General features: G+C 33.4%; 1 protein-coding gene and 1 long non-coding RNA gene across 2 annotated transcripts; one reads left to right on the top strand and one right to left on the bottom strand.

Annotated features, from left to right (window-relative positions):
* The first annotated feature begins 543 nt into the window (after nt 1-543).
* Nucleotides 544-3,584, top strand: LOC112797508 (uncharacterized). The gene is made up of 4 exons (XR_003199802.2): nt 544-689; nt 782-835; nt 915-1,071; nt 3,212-3,584. It is a non-coding gene; the product is annotated as an uncharacterized lncRNA (long non-coding RNA).
* Nucleotides 3,585-6,456: 2,872 nt separating this feature from the next.
* LOC112797507 (disease resistance protein Roq1-like) lies at nt 6,457-19,408 on the bottom strand. Its single transcript, XM_072234549.1, has 7 exons — nt 18,886-19,408; nt 11,556-12,648; nt 11,220-11,375; nt 10,699-10,896; nt 8,863-10,594; nt 8,301-8,377; nt 6,457-6,895 (listed from the first exon to the last, which is right to left on the bottom strand). Exons 1-5 carry the CDS (start codon nt 19,374-19,376, stop codon nt 9,359-9,361), a joined length of 3,174 nt encoding a protein of 1,057 aa, XP_072090650.1. The 5' UTR covers nt 19,377-19,408; the 3' UTR covers nt 6,457-6,895; nt 8,301-8,377; nt 8,863-9,358.
* Nucleotides 19,409-19,463: the final 55 nt, after the last annotated feature.

Raw genomic sequence — 19,463 nt, 5'->3', positions numbered from 1 at the left:
TTACCTGAAATCACAGAAAAACACACAAACTCATAGTAAAGTCCAGAAATGTGAATTTAACGTAAAAACTAATGAAAACATCCCTAAAAGTAGCTTGAACTTACTAAAAACTACCTAAAAACAATGCCAAAAAGCGTATAAATTATCCGCTCATCAAAGTTCATATTGTCAATTGAACCAGAGTGAAGTGAATTATTATTTTGAATCCAATCAAGTGGTTGATGTGTGGTTCGATTCTAGTTAATATTTTCGTTAGTAGTTTATGATTCAGTAGGTGAATAATGTAAACCCCGCTAAAATCGGTAATTAATTAGTTAATAAATTACATTTTAATTAGGAAAGCTAAAAATGTAAAACTAATATTAAAATAGGATAGAGCTCATCAAAATTTGATATCAATTTCGAAAATTTGGCTCAAAATTAGACTGGAGGAGCTGAATCGGTTAAACCGGGGCCCAAACCGAGCCTGTGGGTCCAACCGGACCCATAATATAAAGGAAACGGCAGCCTTCTTCTTCCTCATTAGTTGCTGCAATGCCAAAATAGAATTGGAGGAAAGGGAGAGAAGCTCTCAAACCCTAACCCTTTGATCCACCATAACTCCTCCGTTCGGGCTCCGATCGCCGCACCGTTCGCGGCCACGCGCTCAGCGCGTCGAGCTCCACCTTTCTATCCAAACAATTTCACTGGTAAGCCTCCTATTAAGTTCAGAATTCCTATCTCTCTTTCTTTGGTAAACTTGGAAACCTATGGTGAATCTTGTCCAATTTCTATGTTCAAGGTTCAAGTTAGCTTCCGGAACTTGTGGACTCAAGCTATTGAGCATATGGATATAGTAAGAATACCCTAACCCTAGCTCAATCTTATTTTTGGTAATAGAAAACTGAATTGGAACATATATATGTGTGTATTAGGTGTAGTTTAAGAGGGTGTTTATGCATTGGACTTGAATTTGGATTACTTGGAGCTTTGTTGGTGACAAGGCTTGCTTTGGGGCTGTTTGATTGAGCTTGGAGGGGCTGTGATTTTGTGTTGAGAGGCTGCCTTGGGCGAATTAAGTGATCGGCCAAGGTATGATTTAAGTTTCGCACGTTTAATATTTACGGTGTTGTGAAAACTTAGGTTAGAGGAACCATATGATAAGTTGAATTGTTTGTTATATTTAATGATTAGCCTTGTAATGTTGTTGGAATAGATTTGTTGGTGGATTTATATATTGGAATTATGAGGTGTGAAAGTTATTAATGGTGTGCTCTTATATTTATTTATGATGGATTAGGATTGGTGTTTGTTAATAAGGATGTAGAGTTGTGTTGTGGTGGTATTGCATATGCCGTAACTAATTATGTAATGATCGGAATTATATGAGACCAAGTTTGGGCTAAACTTGGGAATATAAGAAACTAAACTGGAAAATTTGGGACCTTTTTGTTAAATATACAATTTATGGAAAATTTTTAAAGTTAGGTTGTTAAATCTGTCCTGCAGCAAAAAAGGTCAAACAGGGCAGCAACTTGTTTGTCTTGCTGCGACTTCTACGAGTTGAGTTTTGGAGCGAAACTAATTTTTTTATAAAATTTGATTAACTTGCTTTATTGCTATAAAACTTCAGAATTTTAAAAGTTGAGGATTAGGAGTTGTAAATTTTTTAATATTAGTGGTCAAATCTAAAAAGAAACAGATTTCAGCAAGCTATGAATCAACTTCCAATACTTGTAACTCTTAGAATTGAATAGCAATTGGGTTAAAACTAAAACACACTTGTTTCTAGATGAGCTAGGAGTTTCCAAATCAAAATTTAGCTTAATTGGAGTTTTGTAATAAATGTTATTCAAATTGAAAGGTACTAAGCTTTTTGGTTTCAAAAACAGATTTGACTCATTTTTACTTAACTTTCAGGTAATGTAACTTCTTCATTAAAAATGGTATTAACTCAGAACCAATCGAGAAAAAAACCTGGATGAGTAAAGTTTAACTACATTAATTTTTAAAATCATTGGATTTAACTTGGATTTTATATTGAATTTTGAATATCACATGCTGCTGCTGTTTTTCTGGTTTTATGCACTGTAGAGTAGTCACGGTTTTTCTTTTATTTCTGAGGCTAGAGAAATCAGAAAATTTTGATCTTTGGTTTTTTAGAAAGCTTATTTCAAGACGAATGCCTGGACATAAATTTTGCGCAATTCCAAGTTTATTTGTTATATTAAAAACAGAAAAGAAAATAGAGTGTTGAGGATGTCTTAGTGATAGTCATGGGTTCGAGAAGTTGAAGTTTAATCTTCGTGTGATGTGATTGAGTTAATGTTAGAGTTGGGTTGATTTTAAGATTATTCGATATTAAGAAGGTTGAGAAGAGTTTGATAAATAGTTTGGTCAGGACCCGGAAAGGGTAATCAAGATGAATTATAAGGGAATGATGATGAAAAATGTGGAAGGGAGGTTGTTAATAAAAGGAGTTAACATGTCATGGCTTGATGAATGATTAAATAATGATTGTGACTATGAAATGGCTTATGAATGATGATATCTGAGATACGAGTTTCCCTGGGTAAAAACCGTGGCTCGCCACCACGTGTTCCAGGTTGATTCTTGATACTTTGTTAACCCTACGTCGTAAGGGTGACTGGGCACGTATAAATTTCCGAGTATGGATAACCCCCATTGAGTGATTTATATGATGATTGAATGTGAACTCTATGCATAGACTCTTGGGGATGCGCGACGGGGGACAGACTAAGGTTTTCGGACTTGTCGGGTTGGCTGGATAACCGACAGATGGGCCCCATCAGCCATAGGACAAACATGCATCATATGCATTTATTTGTTTTGATTGCTATGCATTTCCTGGGTTTGCTTAATTGATATATATCACCTGCTATCTGTTATACTTGCTATTTGTACTATCTGTTCATTACTTGTGCGTGACCCTGTTTGGTTGCTTGTTTCTGTTGCATTGTGGATGATGGAGGAATGGAGGAAATGGAAAAATGGTTTGGTGTTAGATTAGGATTGAAATTGAGTAAGTTAGATAGATTTAGAATACCTACCCCTATTTATAGCTTCTAATTAGTAATTAAGTTGGATAATTGTATAATGGAGTTCTAGGATTGCCTATGGCATTATCAAGACCTTATTTATTATACGTGTGGCACTTTTACCATGCTGAGAACCTCCGGTTCTCATTCCATATTGTATTGTTATTTTTCAGATGCAGGTCGAGAGGCTCCTCGCTAGGCGTCTGGATCCTGAAAAGCGAAGTAATCCTTGGGTATATTTTGGTTACTATTTGTATATATGTATATATATGTGTAGCTTACTCTCCAAGTAACTTATGTACGCTGCTCCTCTTAGAGGTTGAGGGAGAGATAGGAGTTTACTTTGATATTTTGGTATATTTTGGGGACACTTATGTATGTTTGTATGTAAATATGTATCCTCCGGCCAGCCTTAGCTTCGCAGGCCGAGTCAGGGGCTAGTTATACTGTTCCTTGGCTTTTCTTTATCCTTTCGTTTATTGTTTTATCATGTTCCTATTAGGTTTCTTAGCACGCAAGTAATCCTTTCCTGAGCGTTGCGCTTTTTATTTTGCGATTTTGTTTTACCCATTTTTCAAGGCTCCTAGTTAAATAACTTTTTCTTTATTATTATTATATATATATTACTATTTTTAGAGGTCGTAATACCTTACTATCTCAGTCTTATGACTTAAACATAATACTAAGTATGGTAGGGTGTTACAAATAATATTGTTTTTTGTTTGTGAAAATTACTGTTTATCGCTATGGTTTGAATTAAATGTAATGTAGAAGTTCTGCATAATTTTTTTTGTATATTTGCAGTAAATTTTGGTATAGAATGAAGACATTTATGTGTAATTCAAAACTCTTCTTCTTCTTTTCCTTCTTATTTTACCTTTTAACAAGAATAAAAACTAAACAAATCAAATAAAAAAGAAAAAAAACACATAATGTGACAAAATTTTTTGGAAGAGAATGAATTCATATTCATTCAACTAAAAGAAAGAAAGAAATAAAAAAAAGAAAAAAATAAAGCATTAAAGAAAATATTTTTGTGTAGTTGCAGCAAATTTCAGTGTAAAATTAAGACATTTATGTGTATTATTTAAGAATTTTTTGTGGATTTGTATCGATAAGTTCTGCATAATTCAAAACTCTTCCTCTTCTTCCTCTCTCATCTTCTGCTGCTGCTTCTTTTTTTCATCATCATCACCATATTTTTTTTATTATTCATCTTTCCTTTCTTGTTTTACCTTCTCAAGTTTCTTCTTATTTTACTCTCTTAACAAGAATAAAAACAAAAAAAATCAAACAAAGAAGAAGAAGAAGAAACACATAATACTGCAAAATTACTTGGAAGAAGATGAACTTACATTCATTCAACAAAAAGAAAACAAGAAATAAGAAAAAAAAGAAGAAGAAAAAAATGCAGGATTAGAGAAAATATTTTTGTGTATTTGCAGTAAATTTCGGTGCAAAATTAAGACAATTATGTGTATTATTTAAGAATTTTTGGTGGATTTGTACTGATAAGTTCTGCATAATTCAAAAGTCTTCCTCTTCTTCCTCCTCATCTTCTGCTGCTTCTTCTTTTTTTTCATCATCATCATCACCATCTTCTTTTTTTACTTATTCATCTTTTTTTATTGTTTTATCTTCTCAAGGTTTTTTCTTATTTTACTCTCTTAATAAGAATAAAAACAAAAAAAATCAAATAAAGAAGAAGAAGAAACACATAATGCTGTAAAATTACTTGGAAGAGATGAACTTAGGTTCATTCAACTAAAAGAAAGAAAAAATGGAAAAAAGAAGAAAAAAATGTAGCATTAGAAAAAATATTTTCGTATAGTTGTAGCAAATTTTGGTGTAAGACTAAGATATTTATGTGTATTGTTTAAGACTTTTCGGTGAATTTGTACTGATAAATTCTGCATAATTCAAACTCTTTCTCTTCCTCCTCTTCATCTCCTGCTGCTTCTTCTTCTTCATCTTTTTATTTCATTTTCTCATATATAATTCTTTTCGAATTCAGCTTTGAAACTTCCTGCACTTTTTGTGACGATTTTAAGAGATTTTTGAAAGATTTTGATCGTTATTTGAATTTTGAGCGTTGCGGTTTTGATTGAGGAAAAAGAACCATTTACGCTATTCAAGAGTTGGAAAAGCGCATATTTACACGCAATCTAAACTGAGGGTTGTTTTTGTTGAGTTTAGACTAACTTGTATGAACTTGTACGCTAAAAAGCTTGATTTGTCTTATGAATTGTGATTTTGTCTTCCATATAGTAAAAAAAATTATTTTTTTCATAGATTAAGGGATAACTTTTATTTTTACTTAAAATAAAGATTTATCTAAATTCATAAATTATTATTTGATTTCTTAAATTTGTAAAAGTAAATTTTAATATTTATAAAAAAATTGTATGTTTATTTTTTGGAGATTAGAATTAATTGTAAGTAATTAGTGTTAGACCTATTTCCAAATAATGAATTCTCTCAATTCTTTTGTAAAGTGTGATCTCTTATTTTATATTCTTTAAGTGGGATAAAAAAAAGATATGTAAAAAATATTAAATAATAAAAAATTATATTTTATAAAACAGCTAAAAAAAAATGAGAAGGTTCACTCTCTTATTTTTTGTTTATATATATATATATATATATACTAGTATTTATTAATTCCTATTTACTATATTTAATCAATAAAATTTAACTAATATAAAAATAATTATGTATAAAAATAATAATTTAATTTTGATGCACGGTCAGTGTAGAATAATTTTACACATGCATTCAATTACATAATGCCACATTAACAAAAATAACTATGTTTCACATTAACCGCGTGAATGATCACCCAGAAAAAAGAACGTGACCGTGTAAAATGTTTTACATGCATCAAAATTAAACTCAAAAAATAAATCCTAATATATTTTTAAATGCACCCCATCATTGTTTTATAAATTATATTATTACTTATAATATATCGAGATCTTTTAATAATTTGCCCTCTTTGAAGAACTTACCTTGTTTTATATATCATTGATCCAAACCTAAAAGATAAAACAATAGTATTCTTAAATTTACATATATTGATTGGAGAGAATTTAGATACTGTAAAGTGAAAACGTTAGTAACATAATAAATTGAAAGATTAATTATTATTAAATTTGTAACTACCATAAAATGTGTGTCTTACTATTTTAATTTAAGAGTCATTTTATCACTTTCTCAACTTTTTTATTTTAAGAGATCTTGATCCAAAATGATTAGTAACTCGTTAGACTGTGGCAAGTTAATTAGAAGTCTGATATTTAAATAACCACCTTCCATTTCGGTCATGAATGAGAGAATCATACTCATTTATCTTATTATGTATGATTCACCTTCTCTGGTTCCTAATCTCTAAAAAGCAAAGTAACAAGTGCACAAGAAATAATTAGGAAGTCTTTCCAATTCAAAATGGTAGCTTACAGGGGAAAAGTACCAAACATGAATGTTGAGTAAAGTACAAGTTGCAGAATCAATAAATTCCACTATGAATGTTGAGCTATCAAAATTCAGAAACATAACTAACATATACAAATGGATCTGCTCATGCTTTTACAATAAAAGACATATAACAAGATTGTGTATTAAAAAGTTAAAAGAATAATGAAATCCTCAAACATGCACAAGCCTCCCTACAAATACTTCTAACCTCTATCTACACGCACTACTCCGGATTCAATGGACTACCTACAATATTGATTATTATTGAGTGAACATAATGGCATACTATAATTTCCAACAGTAATCTAAATTAGATATACCTGCAGCGTGGTGCTGTATGCTTTCCATAGCCGAACATCATGTCGGAACAAGTCGAAAAGCACCTGTAAAATCTCATCAGAAGAATGCACTTGCCAACAAGTGAACCTTTGCTAAAATGGGAAAAGATGCCAAAACCATGTCTAAAAGCCTCCCTTTACAAAAGGAAAAGCACAATGGGAGTGGAGAAATGCTATATGCATGTATACAATATTGCAATGCAAACCTCGGAACATCTTAATAGGGTAGCAAGGACAACTATCCATTCTTTGAATTTCATGTTAATTATATAACACCCTAAGAGAGAAAATTGCAGTGTATAAAGAAAAGGTAATAAACACAAAAACAGGAACAGATCTCACTTTGTTGCTTCCAGCACAATGAATGTGTATAGATGGAACTGTTTGAGCTGTTAAACAAAATGTGAATTTAAAAACGAAAAAAAAAAAAAGCATGAATCTTCTAACATACATATGCACCTGCCATCACCACCTAAACGAGTTTCGGTTGTGTGCAATGTGCATAATCAAATACAGAGGAAAAGTCCTCATAGCACAAGTGTATTCATGTGGACCAGGGTGAAGTCCTATCAAGCATTGGAAAGTAATGTGTCACACTTTCTTTCATTCATCGTCGACATTTACAACAGATGAAAGTACTACTTTCTATTCCAACAAATCTTGATATTCAGCAATGCTGGGTGAATCTGTATCCGCACTGAACAGGTAACAGAAATCAATCACCCATTATTGTTCATAAGTAACTACGTATGCTATATGCATACATACTGCCATGATAATCCGGGGTAAATGTTTTCCTACTTACATCATTGAATAGCCTTTTAAGTATATGGACAAACTAAGCCGCTACATGGATTCATGGATTAATTAACAAGCAGCAAATTAGATAACATGCGTATCTTGTTCCAAAACCTTAGGGCAACAAGTTTATGGATCCTTTTATTAAATACTCAATTCTTGATTGACGGGAGATTTTTTACCACTTGAATCCTAACAGAATCTAACTATAAAGTATAAACAGAATATATTTATCGACTCATAGATCCCACTAATCTTATATTATTAGTTTCAGTGACAGGATGCTATAAACCATCCTGACTAGGATGGATTGAAAACCAAAGGGTCAAAATGATTACTCACATTTGAGGATAAGATGATGGATCAAAATGCTATCAAGTTATACAGTAATTTTTCAGTGGAATATGATGGATTTACACATCCTTTTAAGGAAAGAGACAGCATATTAAAGGCTTATCAAGTAAGAACTTTAAAGAATGTGTGATTAAAAATTAGCTGTTCATCAAACATGAGTAATCAAAGTTCTAATGAGGTACATCAAAGACATAGCCCACAGAACTAGTTAACATAGAGGTTATTTTTTATTAATAATTGCATATCAAAGCAACTGGAAACTTGCAAGAATGGCAACTAAGTTGACATTGGTACTCACCATGGTCTGCAGATTTTCTCCTTCACTCTGTAATGAATCTGAATCTGTCACATTATGCTTGCCAATCTCACTCTATGCTGCAGCAACGAAAATAAATTCAAAACATTGTCAATCTCAAGCACCATCTTCCTGAAACCCTCCAACCCAATAAAAGAATCGCTATAACCTCATTGCAACAACTTACACATGAAACCAAGATTAAATTTTTTTCGCAGGAAATTCAATAAAAAGAAAAACAAAATTAGAAAAGCCATCAGACGTGAACTCAAATACAACCTCCAAATGCTCAATTCATATTCTTCCCCATCCCCCTTTTTCTCATATCCACAATTTGAAACACGCAATTCAACACAGGTGCACATTCCCCAGTAATCACAGAATACAAATTCTCCTCTATTAGAACCCAACATATTTTTTACAAAAGTTGAAAGAAAAAGAATTACAAACTAAATAACAAACTTCAAATGCCCATATTTATACAAACTGAATTGATCTTGGGCTTGAATAATTTCAACTAAATGAAGCCAAGCGAGATAGATCCATAAAAAATAGAATCAATTACCTGATTTTTGAGGGCTAACTGAAGCAACATGAAAAGTGAAAGGAGAGCTTCAGTAGATATAATTCTCCATCAAAAACAAATGCCCGAATGTCATAAGCACAAGAACCTGTCTGCATTTGTGACACCCCCTAAAGAACAACCAATATCATCCCCAAATATATATATATTCCCTTTGCTTGTTCTAATTGTGCCCAAGATTTACATTCCTTTCTGGGGTTCACATGGCAGTTGGATGGATGCAATGAGCTCTGTCAAAAGCTTCGAATCTGGGGAACCATTTAGCTGAAGAGATCTAAATTTTGCAATCATACAAGTAATATATTGAGAAAGCTGTGTCATGAGCTATGAGAACCAAGTGCTGTGGGAATGCAAAGGGAAGAGAGGTAAGAGTTCAGGTGGGTCAGAGCTTCTACGAGATGCCAACTGCTTGAAATGTTGAATGTCTTGCTTGCACACCCAACGTGCTCCAGATCTTTGTACTCGGATTCCACGATAATCACTGGGAAATTGCAGTTGGAAGCGATTGTCTTGGCAATAACATGTTACTAAAATAGTAACCATTCACGCAGACAATGCACAAATACTTAGATTTGAGACGCAAATCCCCATGAAATACACTCTTGTTGATGAATTCTTTACCATTGCAGATAACCGATGGCTGTTCCGGCAAGTCCATGACACCTTGTAATAGGAAACAGAGAGCAAGTGCGATGGTTTCAGTTGAAGGGCAATTATGGGGGAATGACACTGATATTCCGTTATCTTTTTCCTGATCCTTAAACCATGCTGGCATTTTCTTCCTACTGATCCACATTTGCAAGAGGTCTTCACGATCTTGGCTAGCTGATTCTGCAAAGCCACAACACGCTTTTGATATAGCAGCATTTACATTGGATGCAACCAGTGAGTCAAAGCACTTTGCCTGTAATTCTCTTAGACTTGATGGAAGCTCTGGCAAAACCTCCAAATTATAGCAATAACATAGATCCAGACGTGTAAGTCTGGGAAGTGCATGGATACATATTGGAACTCTTAAAAAATCACTGTACCCTAAATCCAAATCCGCCAACGACGTTAAGTGGCCAAGATCATAGTAAAGGGTCGACACTTCTCTAGATCTGCTAAACTCTCCATGTAATTTTAGGCTACTCAAAGAGGTCAGGCGAGAGAGAGAACACAAAAGTCCAACAAGAATTGGGCTGTCAGAAAAATCCCAAGCCTCGAGGGACTCTAACCCATGAGTGGTGTATGGAACACAACTAAGCTCCACGAATCTATTCAACTTCAACTTCTTTAGGCCAACGAAACATCCAAGTGGGAAGGGAAGACTAGTAAGCTTGTAGCACCCAGTTAAGTCCAACTCAGACACGCCAGCCAACTTTCCAAGCGTTGGGGGTAGCTCTTCTATACCTGTTTTTTCCAGATCAAGAATCGATAACTGTTTCATGCATTCCCCAAATTCTGGCAGTCTTCTCAAACTACTGCAGCGGTATAGATCTAGTTTCTCGAGTGAACTTATCTCCAATTTATCTCCAAGTGTTTCAAGTCTCTCACAATATCCTAAATCCAATTCAACAAGCCTTTTGTGGTGTGTGAGAGACGGGTGAATATAATCCAGCTTCTTGCATCCCTGAAGATTAAGTTTTTTAAGATTGGGAGCCCCAGAAAGATCTGGCGTTTGCTTCAGCTGCTTGCACCATGATAGATCTAAGTGCTCTAACTTTTCTAAAACCTGAAAAAACATAAAAAAAAAAAAACATATATCACATGGTTAATATTTATGCTGGAAATGTTTATGTAATAAAATTTGATAGAACTGTCGATGAAAAGGTCTACCTTCTTTCCATCCCATAACTGTACAATTTGGCTGTCATACAGATTAATTTCAACAAGCTCATAGCGTTGATGATCTGTAAGGGGCAGAGTTTTCAGTGGACAAAAACTCCAGCGAAATACCTTTAGAGGTAGCGTTTGGTGGAGAGACAGAGACAGAAAGACTGAGACTGAGAGATAGAGACTGAGAGACAGGGATTGAAACAAATTTCAGTATTCTGTTTGGTGCAAAATGGGAGACAGGAATTGAAACAAGAATGAAACTCTAATTTAATTTGCACAAAGAGTAAAATTGGAATTAATTAATTGAAATGAAAATATTTAAGGTATAAAATGTTATTAAAGTTTCAGTTTCCATCTCTAAAAATTTCAGTCCCCTATGTCCCTATTTTTTGGAGGTACTGAAATACTGAAATTTTGGAGACAGAGACAGAAATTTTAGTACCAGTCTCTGAACTAACAAACACAATATTGAGTCTCAGTCTCTCAGTCTCTGTCTCAGTACCTGAAAACAAACGCTACCTTAATGTACAAGGAATATCGCAGGGAATGGGAGCTGTCACGCCATCTAAAATGAGAAGCTTTAACTGACACATTTTTGAGAAAGATAAATCTCTCTGATTCACTTCAGTCTCGCTATACTTCTTACGTAGAACGATGCCATGAGTTGCTTTAGTTTTCTATACATACACGTAAATAAATAAATAAACAATTAAAAAAACCAATGAAAAAACTATACTGATTGAGATAACCACAAAAACAAAAAATAGTTTTTAGTTACCTAGATATAATATCAAATACATTGTCGAATTCTTATTTTAATTCTATGCATCCTATAGTTGAGAAAAAACGAGGCATACCTTCTTTTGAGTAAGTACAAAATCAACATCCTCGTAACACCACAATCTGCTACGCTTACTAGCATCATTTGGAGATTCTTGAATTACAATTTGTTTGCCCATTTCTTCAAGCAGATCATGCATCCCCAAACTATCATATTCAATAGTAACCAATGATCTGTTAATCAAAATATCAAGACCAATTTCAGCATCATGACCACATCCTTTCAATATCTTTGTTACATCATCTTTCCTTTGTCCTTTAAAGAAACAAGCAATATCCAGAAAAATATTCTTTTCCATTAAATCTAAACCATCATAGCTTATTTTCAATACATCAATAATTTCAGAATGTGAAGACTTCTTTATTCTTTCAATAGCACTATACCAAACCGCAATAGTAGGTCTACCATTAAGATAGGAGCCCAACACTTTAAGTGCCAATGGGAGACCACCGCTGTATTTGACCACTTCTTTGGACAAATCCAAAAACCCTTCTGTAGGCTCCTGCTGTTTAAAGGCTTTCAGACAAAAGAGGTTAAGGGCTTCACTTTCCACTAACCCTTCAACCTTATAAATTTCATGCACCTCTGGTCCCTTTAGCACCTCTACGTCTCTAGTTGTAATTATTATTCTGCTTCCAGGACCAAACCAATCTTTTTCCCCAGCCAAATCTTCTAATTGTTTTTCATGATTTACATCATCAAGAACAAGAAGTACCTTTTTGAGACATAAAGAGTTTTGAATTATTCTCCTCCCGTCATACTTGTTATAAACAGCATATGAACTTATATTCATTTGATCAAGCAGCTGCTTTTGAATGTGGACAGTATCTTTTTTCTCACAATGCTCCCTTACATCGGCAAGAAAGCAACTAACTTCAAATCTACTTCGAATGGTTTCAAAGACAGCTCTAGCAATAGTCGTTTTACCTATGCCTCCCATTCCCCATATAACCATATAGCGAACATCATTCAACCCAAGACCTATGAGATTAATCACTCCTTCGACTCTTGAATCAATTCCTACAAGATTCTTCATTGAAGGGGGCAACTTCGGAATCAATATTTCATGGATATGTTGAGCAATTTTTTCCACAAGTACTGCCTCATCTCTATTCAGGGAAAAATAATTTCTTTGTAAGTCTAGCAAGACAAAAGAAAAATAAAGCAAAACAACTAATTTTATTAAAATAAATTAAAAAATTATTGGAGAAAGAAAAACTATACAAAAGAGAACAAGGCAATTGATGAGTTTGGAAAACTCTAGATTAATATTTATGATGACTAAACATTATTAATTAAATTAATTACAAAATTATTAATTCGATTTTCATTTAACATATGTTAATTAATAATGTTGTAATGCAGGTTTTCTTATTAGGCCGAAAGGAAAAGAATTATTGCTAGCCCAATATGCTTAAAAACATTCAGCCTTGTTTAGTGATTCCTATATTATGTGGCTGAAATAATTTGTGATTATTTGGGCCAGAATTCAAATATCATCATAAGCCCAAATTAAAGCTAACATTTAGCATTGATACAAAAATCTTTTTGATTCACATTGTTGAATTAATGGTAACTTTACTTGGCCAAAATTGAATTATTATTCCTACAAGCCCAAATTAATAATTGTTGCTACATGACCCAATGCTTGATACGAAACTTATTATAAAAGGAAGCAAAATTGCTTCATGCCTCCAACGGATCCCAATCCTTCTCTTGGAATGGATTTCAAAATTTAATTTTCTAACATTGGAAACATGAGAGAGAATGTCATTGATATGATTGATGGCATTAAGGCTACACGCTACTCAGGGAAGGAAAAGCAACTTCTATTCAATTAATTTGTTTAATTCATTTAATTGCTTCTCATCCAATTGTTTCTTCTCTCTCATTCTTTCTTTCTTCTTTTGCGGATATTACCCAACAAACCATGGAATCTACATTGAGCTACCGAAAAGAAGGAAAGACACACCAAAAGACCATCATAATGATGGCAAGAAAAAGCAAACTAAAAGTATGTAGTGGCTGATATTATCACCAAGAATGGTAAGATTTGGTGAGGTAATCTCGGGCTCCTCATACCCAAAAACAAGAAGAAGATCTCGGCCAGCTAGGAGAAGATCTTGGAGAAGATGGCTTGTCTCTGATTCTGCTCTAACATCACAGGAAGTAACTAGAGTGGCTACGTGATGGAAGAGGCAGAGATTGGAGCAGATGAAGCTATCATCATCATGAAGCATCAAGGGCCAGAAGTTCATCTTGGAGAGCAAGGAAGAGATGAAGGGCTCGGATTGATGAAGAGTAGTGACCAAGGAAGGACTAGAGGTAATTGCATGGTGGGTTTTGCATGAGTTATCTTTTTTCTCTCTCTGGCCGAATCGGTTATGACTTGAAGAAGAAGAAGAAGATTGGCTTGGTTTATTTGGTTTCAACCTTGAAGGGTTCTTCCTATAAGTATGGGTGAACAGTTAGGGTTGATTCAAGGAGTAAGAGTGCAAGGCACAGAGTTCTCATAGCAGCACAAGCTGACAGAATTTCTTCTCCTTCAATGTTTTCATTTTGTAATTTTTTTGTTTAATTTTGTCATGTCTTGAGTCTCATGGAAAAAGGCAAACAGTGAGGTCTGTAATGAAAAAGTCATAGAGCGGAAAAAGGCAGAGAGTGCAAAATTAAAAGAAAAAGCCATAGATGTCCTTAGAGTTCCTTTGTACATCTGTGTTGTGTATCATGATTCTGTGGAAATCTCCTTGTAAGTTGGGTTAGCACTTTACCAGTTGAAAGCTTGGCAGTAACCAAGTCTGTAACATCTCAAGTTTTTTTGAAACATTTTACATATACCCTCTAATTTTATCAAAATACCTAAACTACCCTTTAACCCTTTTCTAAACCCTAACCCTCTCCGAATACACACACCCCCTGCTGAGAATGAAAGAAAGAAAAATAGCGAGGGAAAACAGAGAGGGAGAAGAAAGGAAGAAGGAGTTGACACCGGTGAGGCTAGACGTCGCCGTCGTTGCTGCGGATCAGGTAGGGAGAGGGAGAAGGAGTTCGAAATAGGGAATGGGGGAAGGAGAAAGGAAGAGGAGCGAGAGAGGAGGTGCTGTCCTCGCCATCGCCCCTGGAGACCGTCCCTGCCGCTGGAAGGGGAGCTTCGTTGTTACTGTTGCGGCTGCAGGTATGGGGCTTCGAAGAGAGAGAGAAGCTCGCAGAGGAGAGAGAAACACAATGGCTAGAGAGAGGAGAGTCTCGCGAGGAGGGGGAGCTGGTACGCCTCTGCCGTTGTCGCAAGCTGCACCACCGCGCCTCCGGTCACTGGGAATCGCGCTGACGTCGCCAGAAGCTGCTGTTGAAAACTCTGCAAGTTTGCCCTAGCTCAACTTTGCTTCTGCCTATTCTGTCCTTGCCGGTGGGGGGTCACCGGAGCTGCTGATGCTCCATCCTCTTATTTCCTTTGGTTGTTGCAGTGAGAAATTGAAGTTATTGCTACTACCTCGGTCCAAATTTCGTACTCTTTCATTCCATTCTACTTCAACCTTCCTTGGCACTCTGGTTTGGTTTCTTTGGTCCCTTGGGACCAATTTGTGAGTAGGCTTTACATTTATAATTATTTGGCTTTACAGATAATTATTTTGATATATGCTGCTTGAATTTATGACTATACTTACAAGTTACCAACAAAGGATTTGAATTTGATTTTAATAATGGATTTATTAGTACTAAATATTTATTTTTGTGAAATTCAAAATTTCAATCTGCACATGAGACTGTATACATGTTTGATAAAATTTTGTATTATTTTAGAATATTCGATTTTATCTGAATATGTTTCTGGAACATTGAGATATTATTGATACTCACTTATATATTCTGAATTTGTAAAGTATATTCGACATTTCATATGATTGAAAATGATTTTGATGAGAAAGTATTATTTGATTCGATACTGTATATATTTGAAAGATCAAAGATTAGTTGTATTTGAAATTATATGTTTTGAATTGGTTTGGGAGGCTCGTATTAGAAAACCGTAGTTAACGGCAGTTATGACGTTAACTTAGATGCATCTAACTCAGACTCCAGCTAGCAGGGGTGTTGCTAACCTAACGTGTAGGCCACACGTTAGATCTGATATTCCGTTAGGACACACAAGAGGAAAGGGCTACCCATAGAGGTGGAGCCACCCAAGTGTGGACTTTTGATTTGATTTCTGTATGAGAACTCCCTTATTAATTCACTTATTTACATAAATTATTATCTTTTAACTAAAATTATGTTTATATGGTCTCATGTGAATTATAGATGTACTGCCTAGTCACTGGGTTGCAAAACTCACTCTGTTTTTCTAAAAATATTTTTCAGGAATAAATATTTGATTATGTGAGCCTTTCTATTCAAGAGTAATGATCTGCAATGAGTATCTATTCGTTGTTGAGTTCTTAGACGTCATCTGCTTCATATGTCACAGGCAGGATCCACTCATATTTATTTTATTTTTTGTTTGCTAAAAATATGTAATTATTCATTTTAGACATTGTAAATTTATTTAAAATATTTGTAATTTTCTTATTCAACTTATATTTGAGTCGATTAGGCTTGCTTGGGATCATTTTCCTTAGCACCGATCATGGCTCATTTTGGGCCGTGACAAAGTCAAGTTCAGTTTGGGTTTAAATTCTGGACTTATCCCGAATAGGAAGAATAATTCCTAGGGAGAATTGGTGTTTGTAATCAAGGATGATTATAGTGAAATTCCATCATTGTTGTGATGGAGACTGGATGTAGGCTGCACTGCACTTAGCAGCTAAACCAGGATATATCTGGGTGTAATATTCTCTTCCTTCTACTCCATTTCTGTTTCTGTTGCAACAGGAGATAAAACAAAAAATATGGAGATAAAACCAAAAATATCTCGTGCTGATTGACGAGACAAAATGAAAAGTCTCATGGCTGGGGACGAGACAAAATAAAAAGTCTCGTGGCTAGTGACGAGATAAAAAGACAAAAAGTCTCCAGAAACAATATTTAAGGCCAATAAGTGTTATCAAGCGAAAATAGGTTAAGATTCAACCTCTCTTCTCTTAGCCATTAATAACCATCAGCAATTTAATAATAATAAAAAAAAAAAGTCTCTTCTCCCCACGAACTAGAAAACTGTGGATCACGTAATCACACCAATACAATTACTTAGATTAGAAGTAATACATATACACACAAAATGACTCTATACTGCATTAGGTATAAAGTGGAGCATTGCTGCATTAGCATCAAGTCAAAAGGGTTTATAAAGGACGATCTGAGGCATTTCAGTTTGTTGACTGACATTTCAATTTGTTGTGTAAGCTACGGTAGTCTTTCTTTTTAATTTGATGAAAATACATGTATACCCAACGGTTTATTTGTTTCAATTTATCACATGTAAAATTAATGTGTTATTTAGATCAAATAATTAAAATAATTCTTTAAATTTTTCTATTATTTTAATTTGACATTGATTAAATTTTAATTTTTTTTTAGTTCTGCCAAACTTTTCCACTTTTCCATTTTGGATGAATTTGATCTTGATCAAACTGGTACTCTATTAAAGTAGTCTCCCTAATACCTAATATGAATTATATTAGTACTTGACCTATAGATTTTGTCTTCAAACAATTGTTAATTAATAAGTGATTAATTGGCATATCCAAATTATCTAATAATCTTATAATTTAATTGTAAAGTTACAAAGTTACCCCTCTACGCTCTTCTCCTCCCACTTCTTATTCTTACAAAATTTGAATCAAGAGGAAGTATGAATGAGAGGATGACGTTCTGATAGTTAGATTAGAACTTAGAACACAACGACTTCAATTTTTTTTGAAAAGAAAGAAGCTCAACACATCAAGTGAGCGAAAAAATAATAAAAAGAACCAGTATAAACCATAAAGCAAGTTATCCAACTCTAAATAACACTAATGTTTATTCTATTGTCATTTTTGACATTGCTATCAACAACAAAAAGAATTCACACATAACCATTTTTTATAGTTCATGAAGGACATATGAATAATCTCATCAACTCCTTTTTTTCCTGTTCAATTTAAAGTTCGAAGAGACTAATTTGATTAGCTAGTGAAATTTGACGAACCATTTTGCCTATTGACTTATTCTATCTGTATCAATTTTTGTTCATCGAAATATAAAAGAGATAAATGCTCTATAATTATTTTCTATCATAATTTTTTATTTTTGTGAAAACGCTTTATATTCAGTGTGAAAGAAGAAGAGTACTTCTTCTTATCGTTATATTCTTGTAAATTTTTATAGTATACTATCATTGAGAAGTTAAAAAAAAAATTAGAAAACAAATTATACCACACTGAACTCCACACTACTAATTTTCTTTTTTAAATAATTTTTCTAACAAATGGCATTTTAAGAATACTAACTAGGTGTGTAATAATATGTTTTAAATATTGCGGTCTATTAGGTATAAAAAATATTTAAACTTTTAGTATTAGAAAAAAAAATAACTTAAGTTAATAAAATAAATAAATTTCATATATATTAAGATGTTAATTGAGTATAGTAATACTGTAATAGAATAAACTAAAACAGATAATAAATTAATCATATTAATAAAATAATAATAGCAATAATAAAAGTTTAACTAACATATTTGCTAAAGACATATTATTAAAATTTCTACAAAAATATTATTTGCATATCAGAAATTAGCTACTAAATCAGTTTTTTTTCTATATATATATATATTATTTAACTCATTTTAATATATATTTTATATTTTAACATATATTTTATACTAATCACTAATTTGATGGGTAATATTTTATGTATATCTAATAAAATTGAGTTATTAATTAAGAAAGTTTTATGAAAAACACACAAAATTTTAAATTTTTAATATATTTATTATGAATTTATTAAACAAAAATTTTAAAAACTTCTTATAATAAATTTACAAAAACATTTATGTGTACAAAAAAAAATGAAACACAATTTATATATTTGTGAATAAATTAAATAGATATATTACTTCACAAAAATACTATATTTCAATATATATTTCATACAAATAATTTTTTTTACGTATACTTAACGTATTTGATAACTTTAAATTATGAGACAGGTAACTCATCTATAATAATACTATTTTATTATTATAATCTAATAATAAAAGGTAGATCTAAAATTTAGTCTATACAATTTGTTAAAAATGAGATATAATCCCAATCTAATAGTACAAATTATTTTTAGTTTTGATTAGATTATTAATTTAAAAGTTTGAACGGTGTATAGCAGATAAATTGTAGTAATAACAAGCGTAAGTTAATGATTAGTTAGCTTACTGATTTTTTGAGGTCCATCCAGAATAATCAGCAACTTGTTTTAACGCTTCCCTCCATCTTTGAACCTTCTCACGGTCGTGTCTCTTTTTGTGCTTCTTGAAAGCTTTCTGAAAGGTTCCTATTTGGTGCCTCACAACAGAAGGTTCCACACCGTAGAACACTGTCACCATTTGTAGCCCCAGCTTGTTCTTGCAATCAAGGATCTTGCAGAGCTCAGCCAAGCACCATGTGGATGAAGCGTAGTTTGGTGACAGAACTATGATTGCAAACATAGACTCTTCAATTGCTTTGAGGAGTGCATCTGAAATAACATTACCCTTGCGAAGATTGTTATCATCTCTGTAGGTTGTGATTCCCTTTCTGTTGAGGGCATCATAGAGATGGCTAGTGAATCGTCGGCGAGTGTCTTCACCCCTAAAACTCAAGAACACGTGATAGGTGCATGCTCTTGGTGGTGGTGGAATTGAAGCAGAAGAGGACCTGGATGCCATCTGTTAGAAGCTTCAAGAATTGAATTCTATGTGCACAGTGTTAGGATTTGGTTGAATTAGTCCCACATTGCTTAGGATAGCAAATGG

Source organism: Arachis hypogaea, chromosome 4 (assembly GCF_003086295.3).
Source record: "Arachis hypogaea cultivar Tifrunner chromosome 4, arahy.Tifrunner.gnm2.J5K5, whole genome shotgun sequence".
NCBI lineage: Eukaryota > Viridiplantae > Streptophyta > Magnoliopsida > Fabales > Fabaceae > Arachis > Arachis hypogaea.
The sequence above is the reverse complement of the archived record's forward strand: the minus strand, read 5'-3'. Positions and strand labels throughout refer to the sequence as shown.

What these genes read in the sequence shown, in the direction of transcription:
- LOC112797507 (XM_072234549.1), bottom strand. Translation starts at nt 19,376, where the DNA reads ATGGCATCCAGGTCCTCTTCTGCTTCAATTCCACCACCACCAAGAGCA. An exon ending in GGATGGACCTCAAAAAATCA is followed by an intron (nt 12,649 to 18,885) that starts GTAAGCTAACTA and finishes TTCCCTGAATAG; the next exon opens with AGATGAGGCAGTACTTGTGG. An exon ending in GCGATATTCCTTGTACATTA is followed by an intron (nt 10,897 to 11,219) that starts AGGTAGCGTTTG and finishes TGAAATTTGTTT; the next exon opens with CAATCCCTGTCTCTCAGTCT.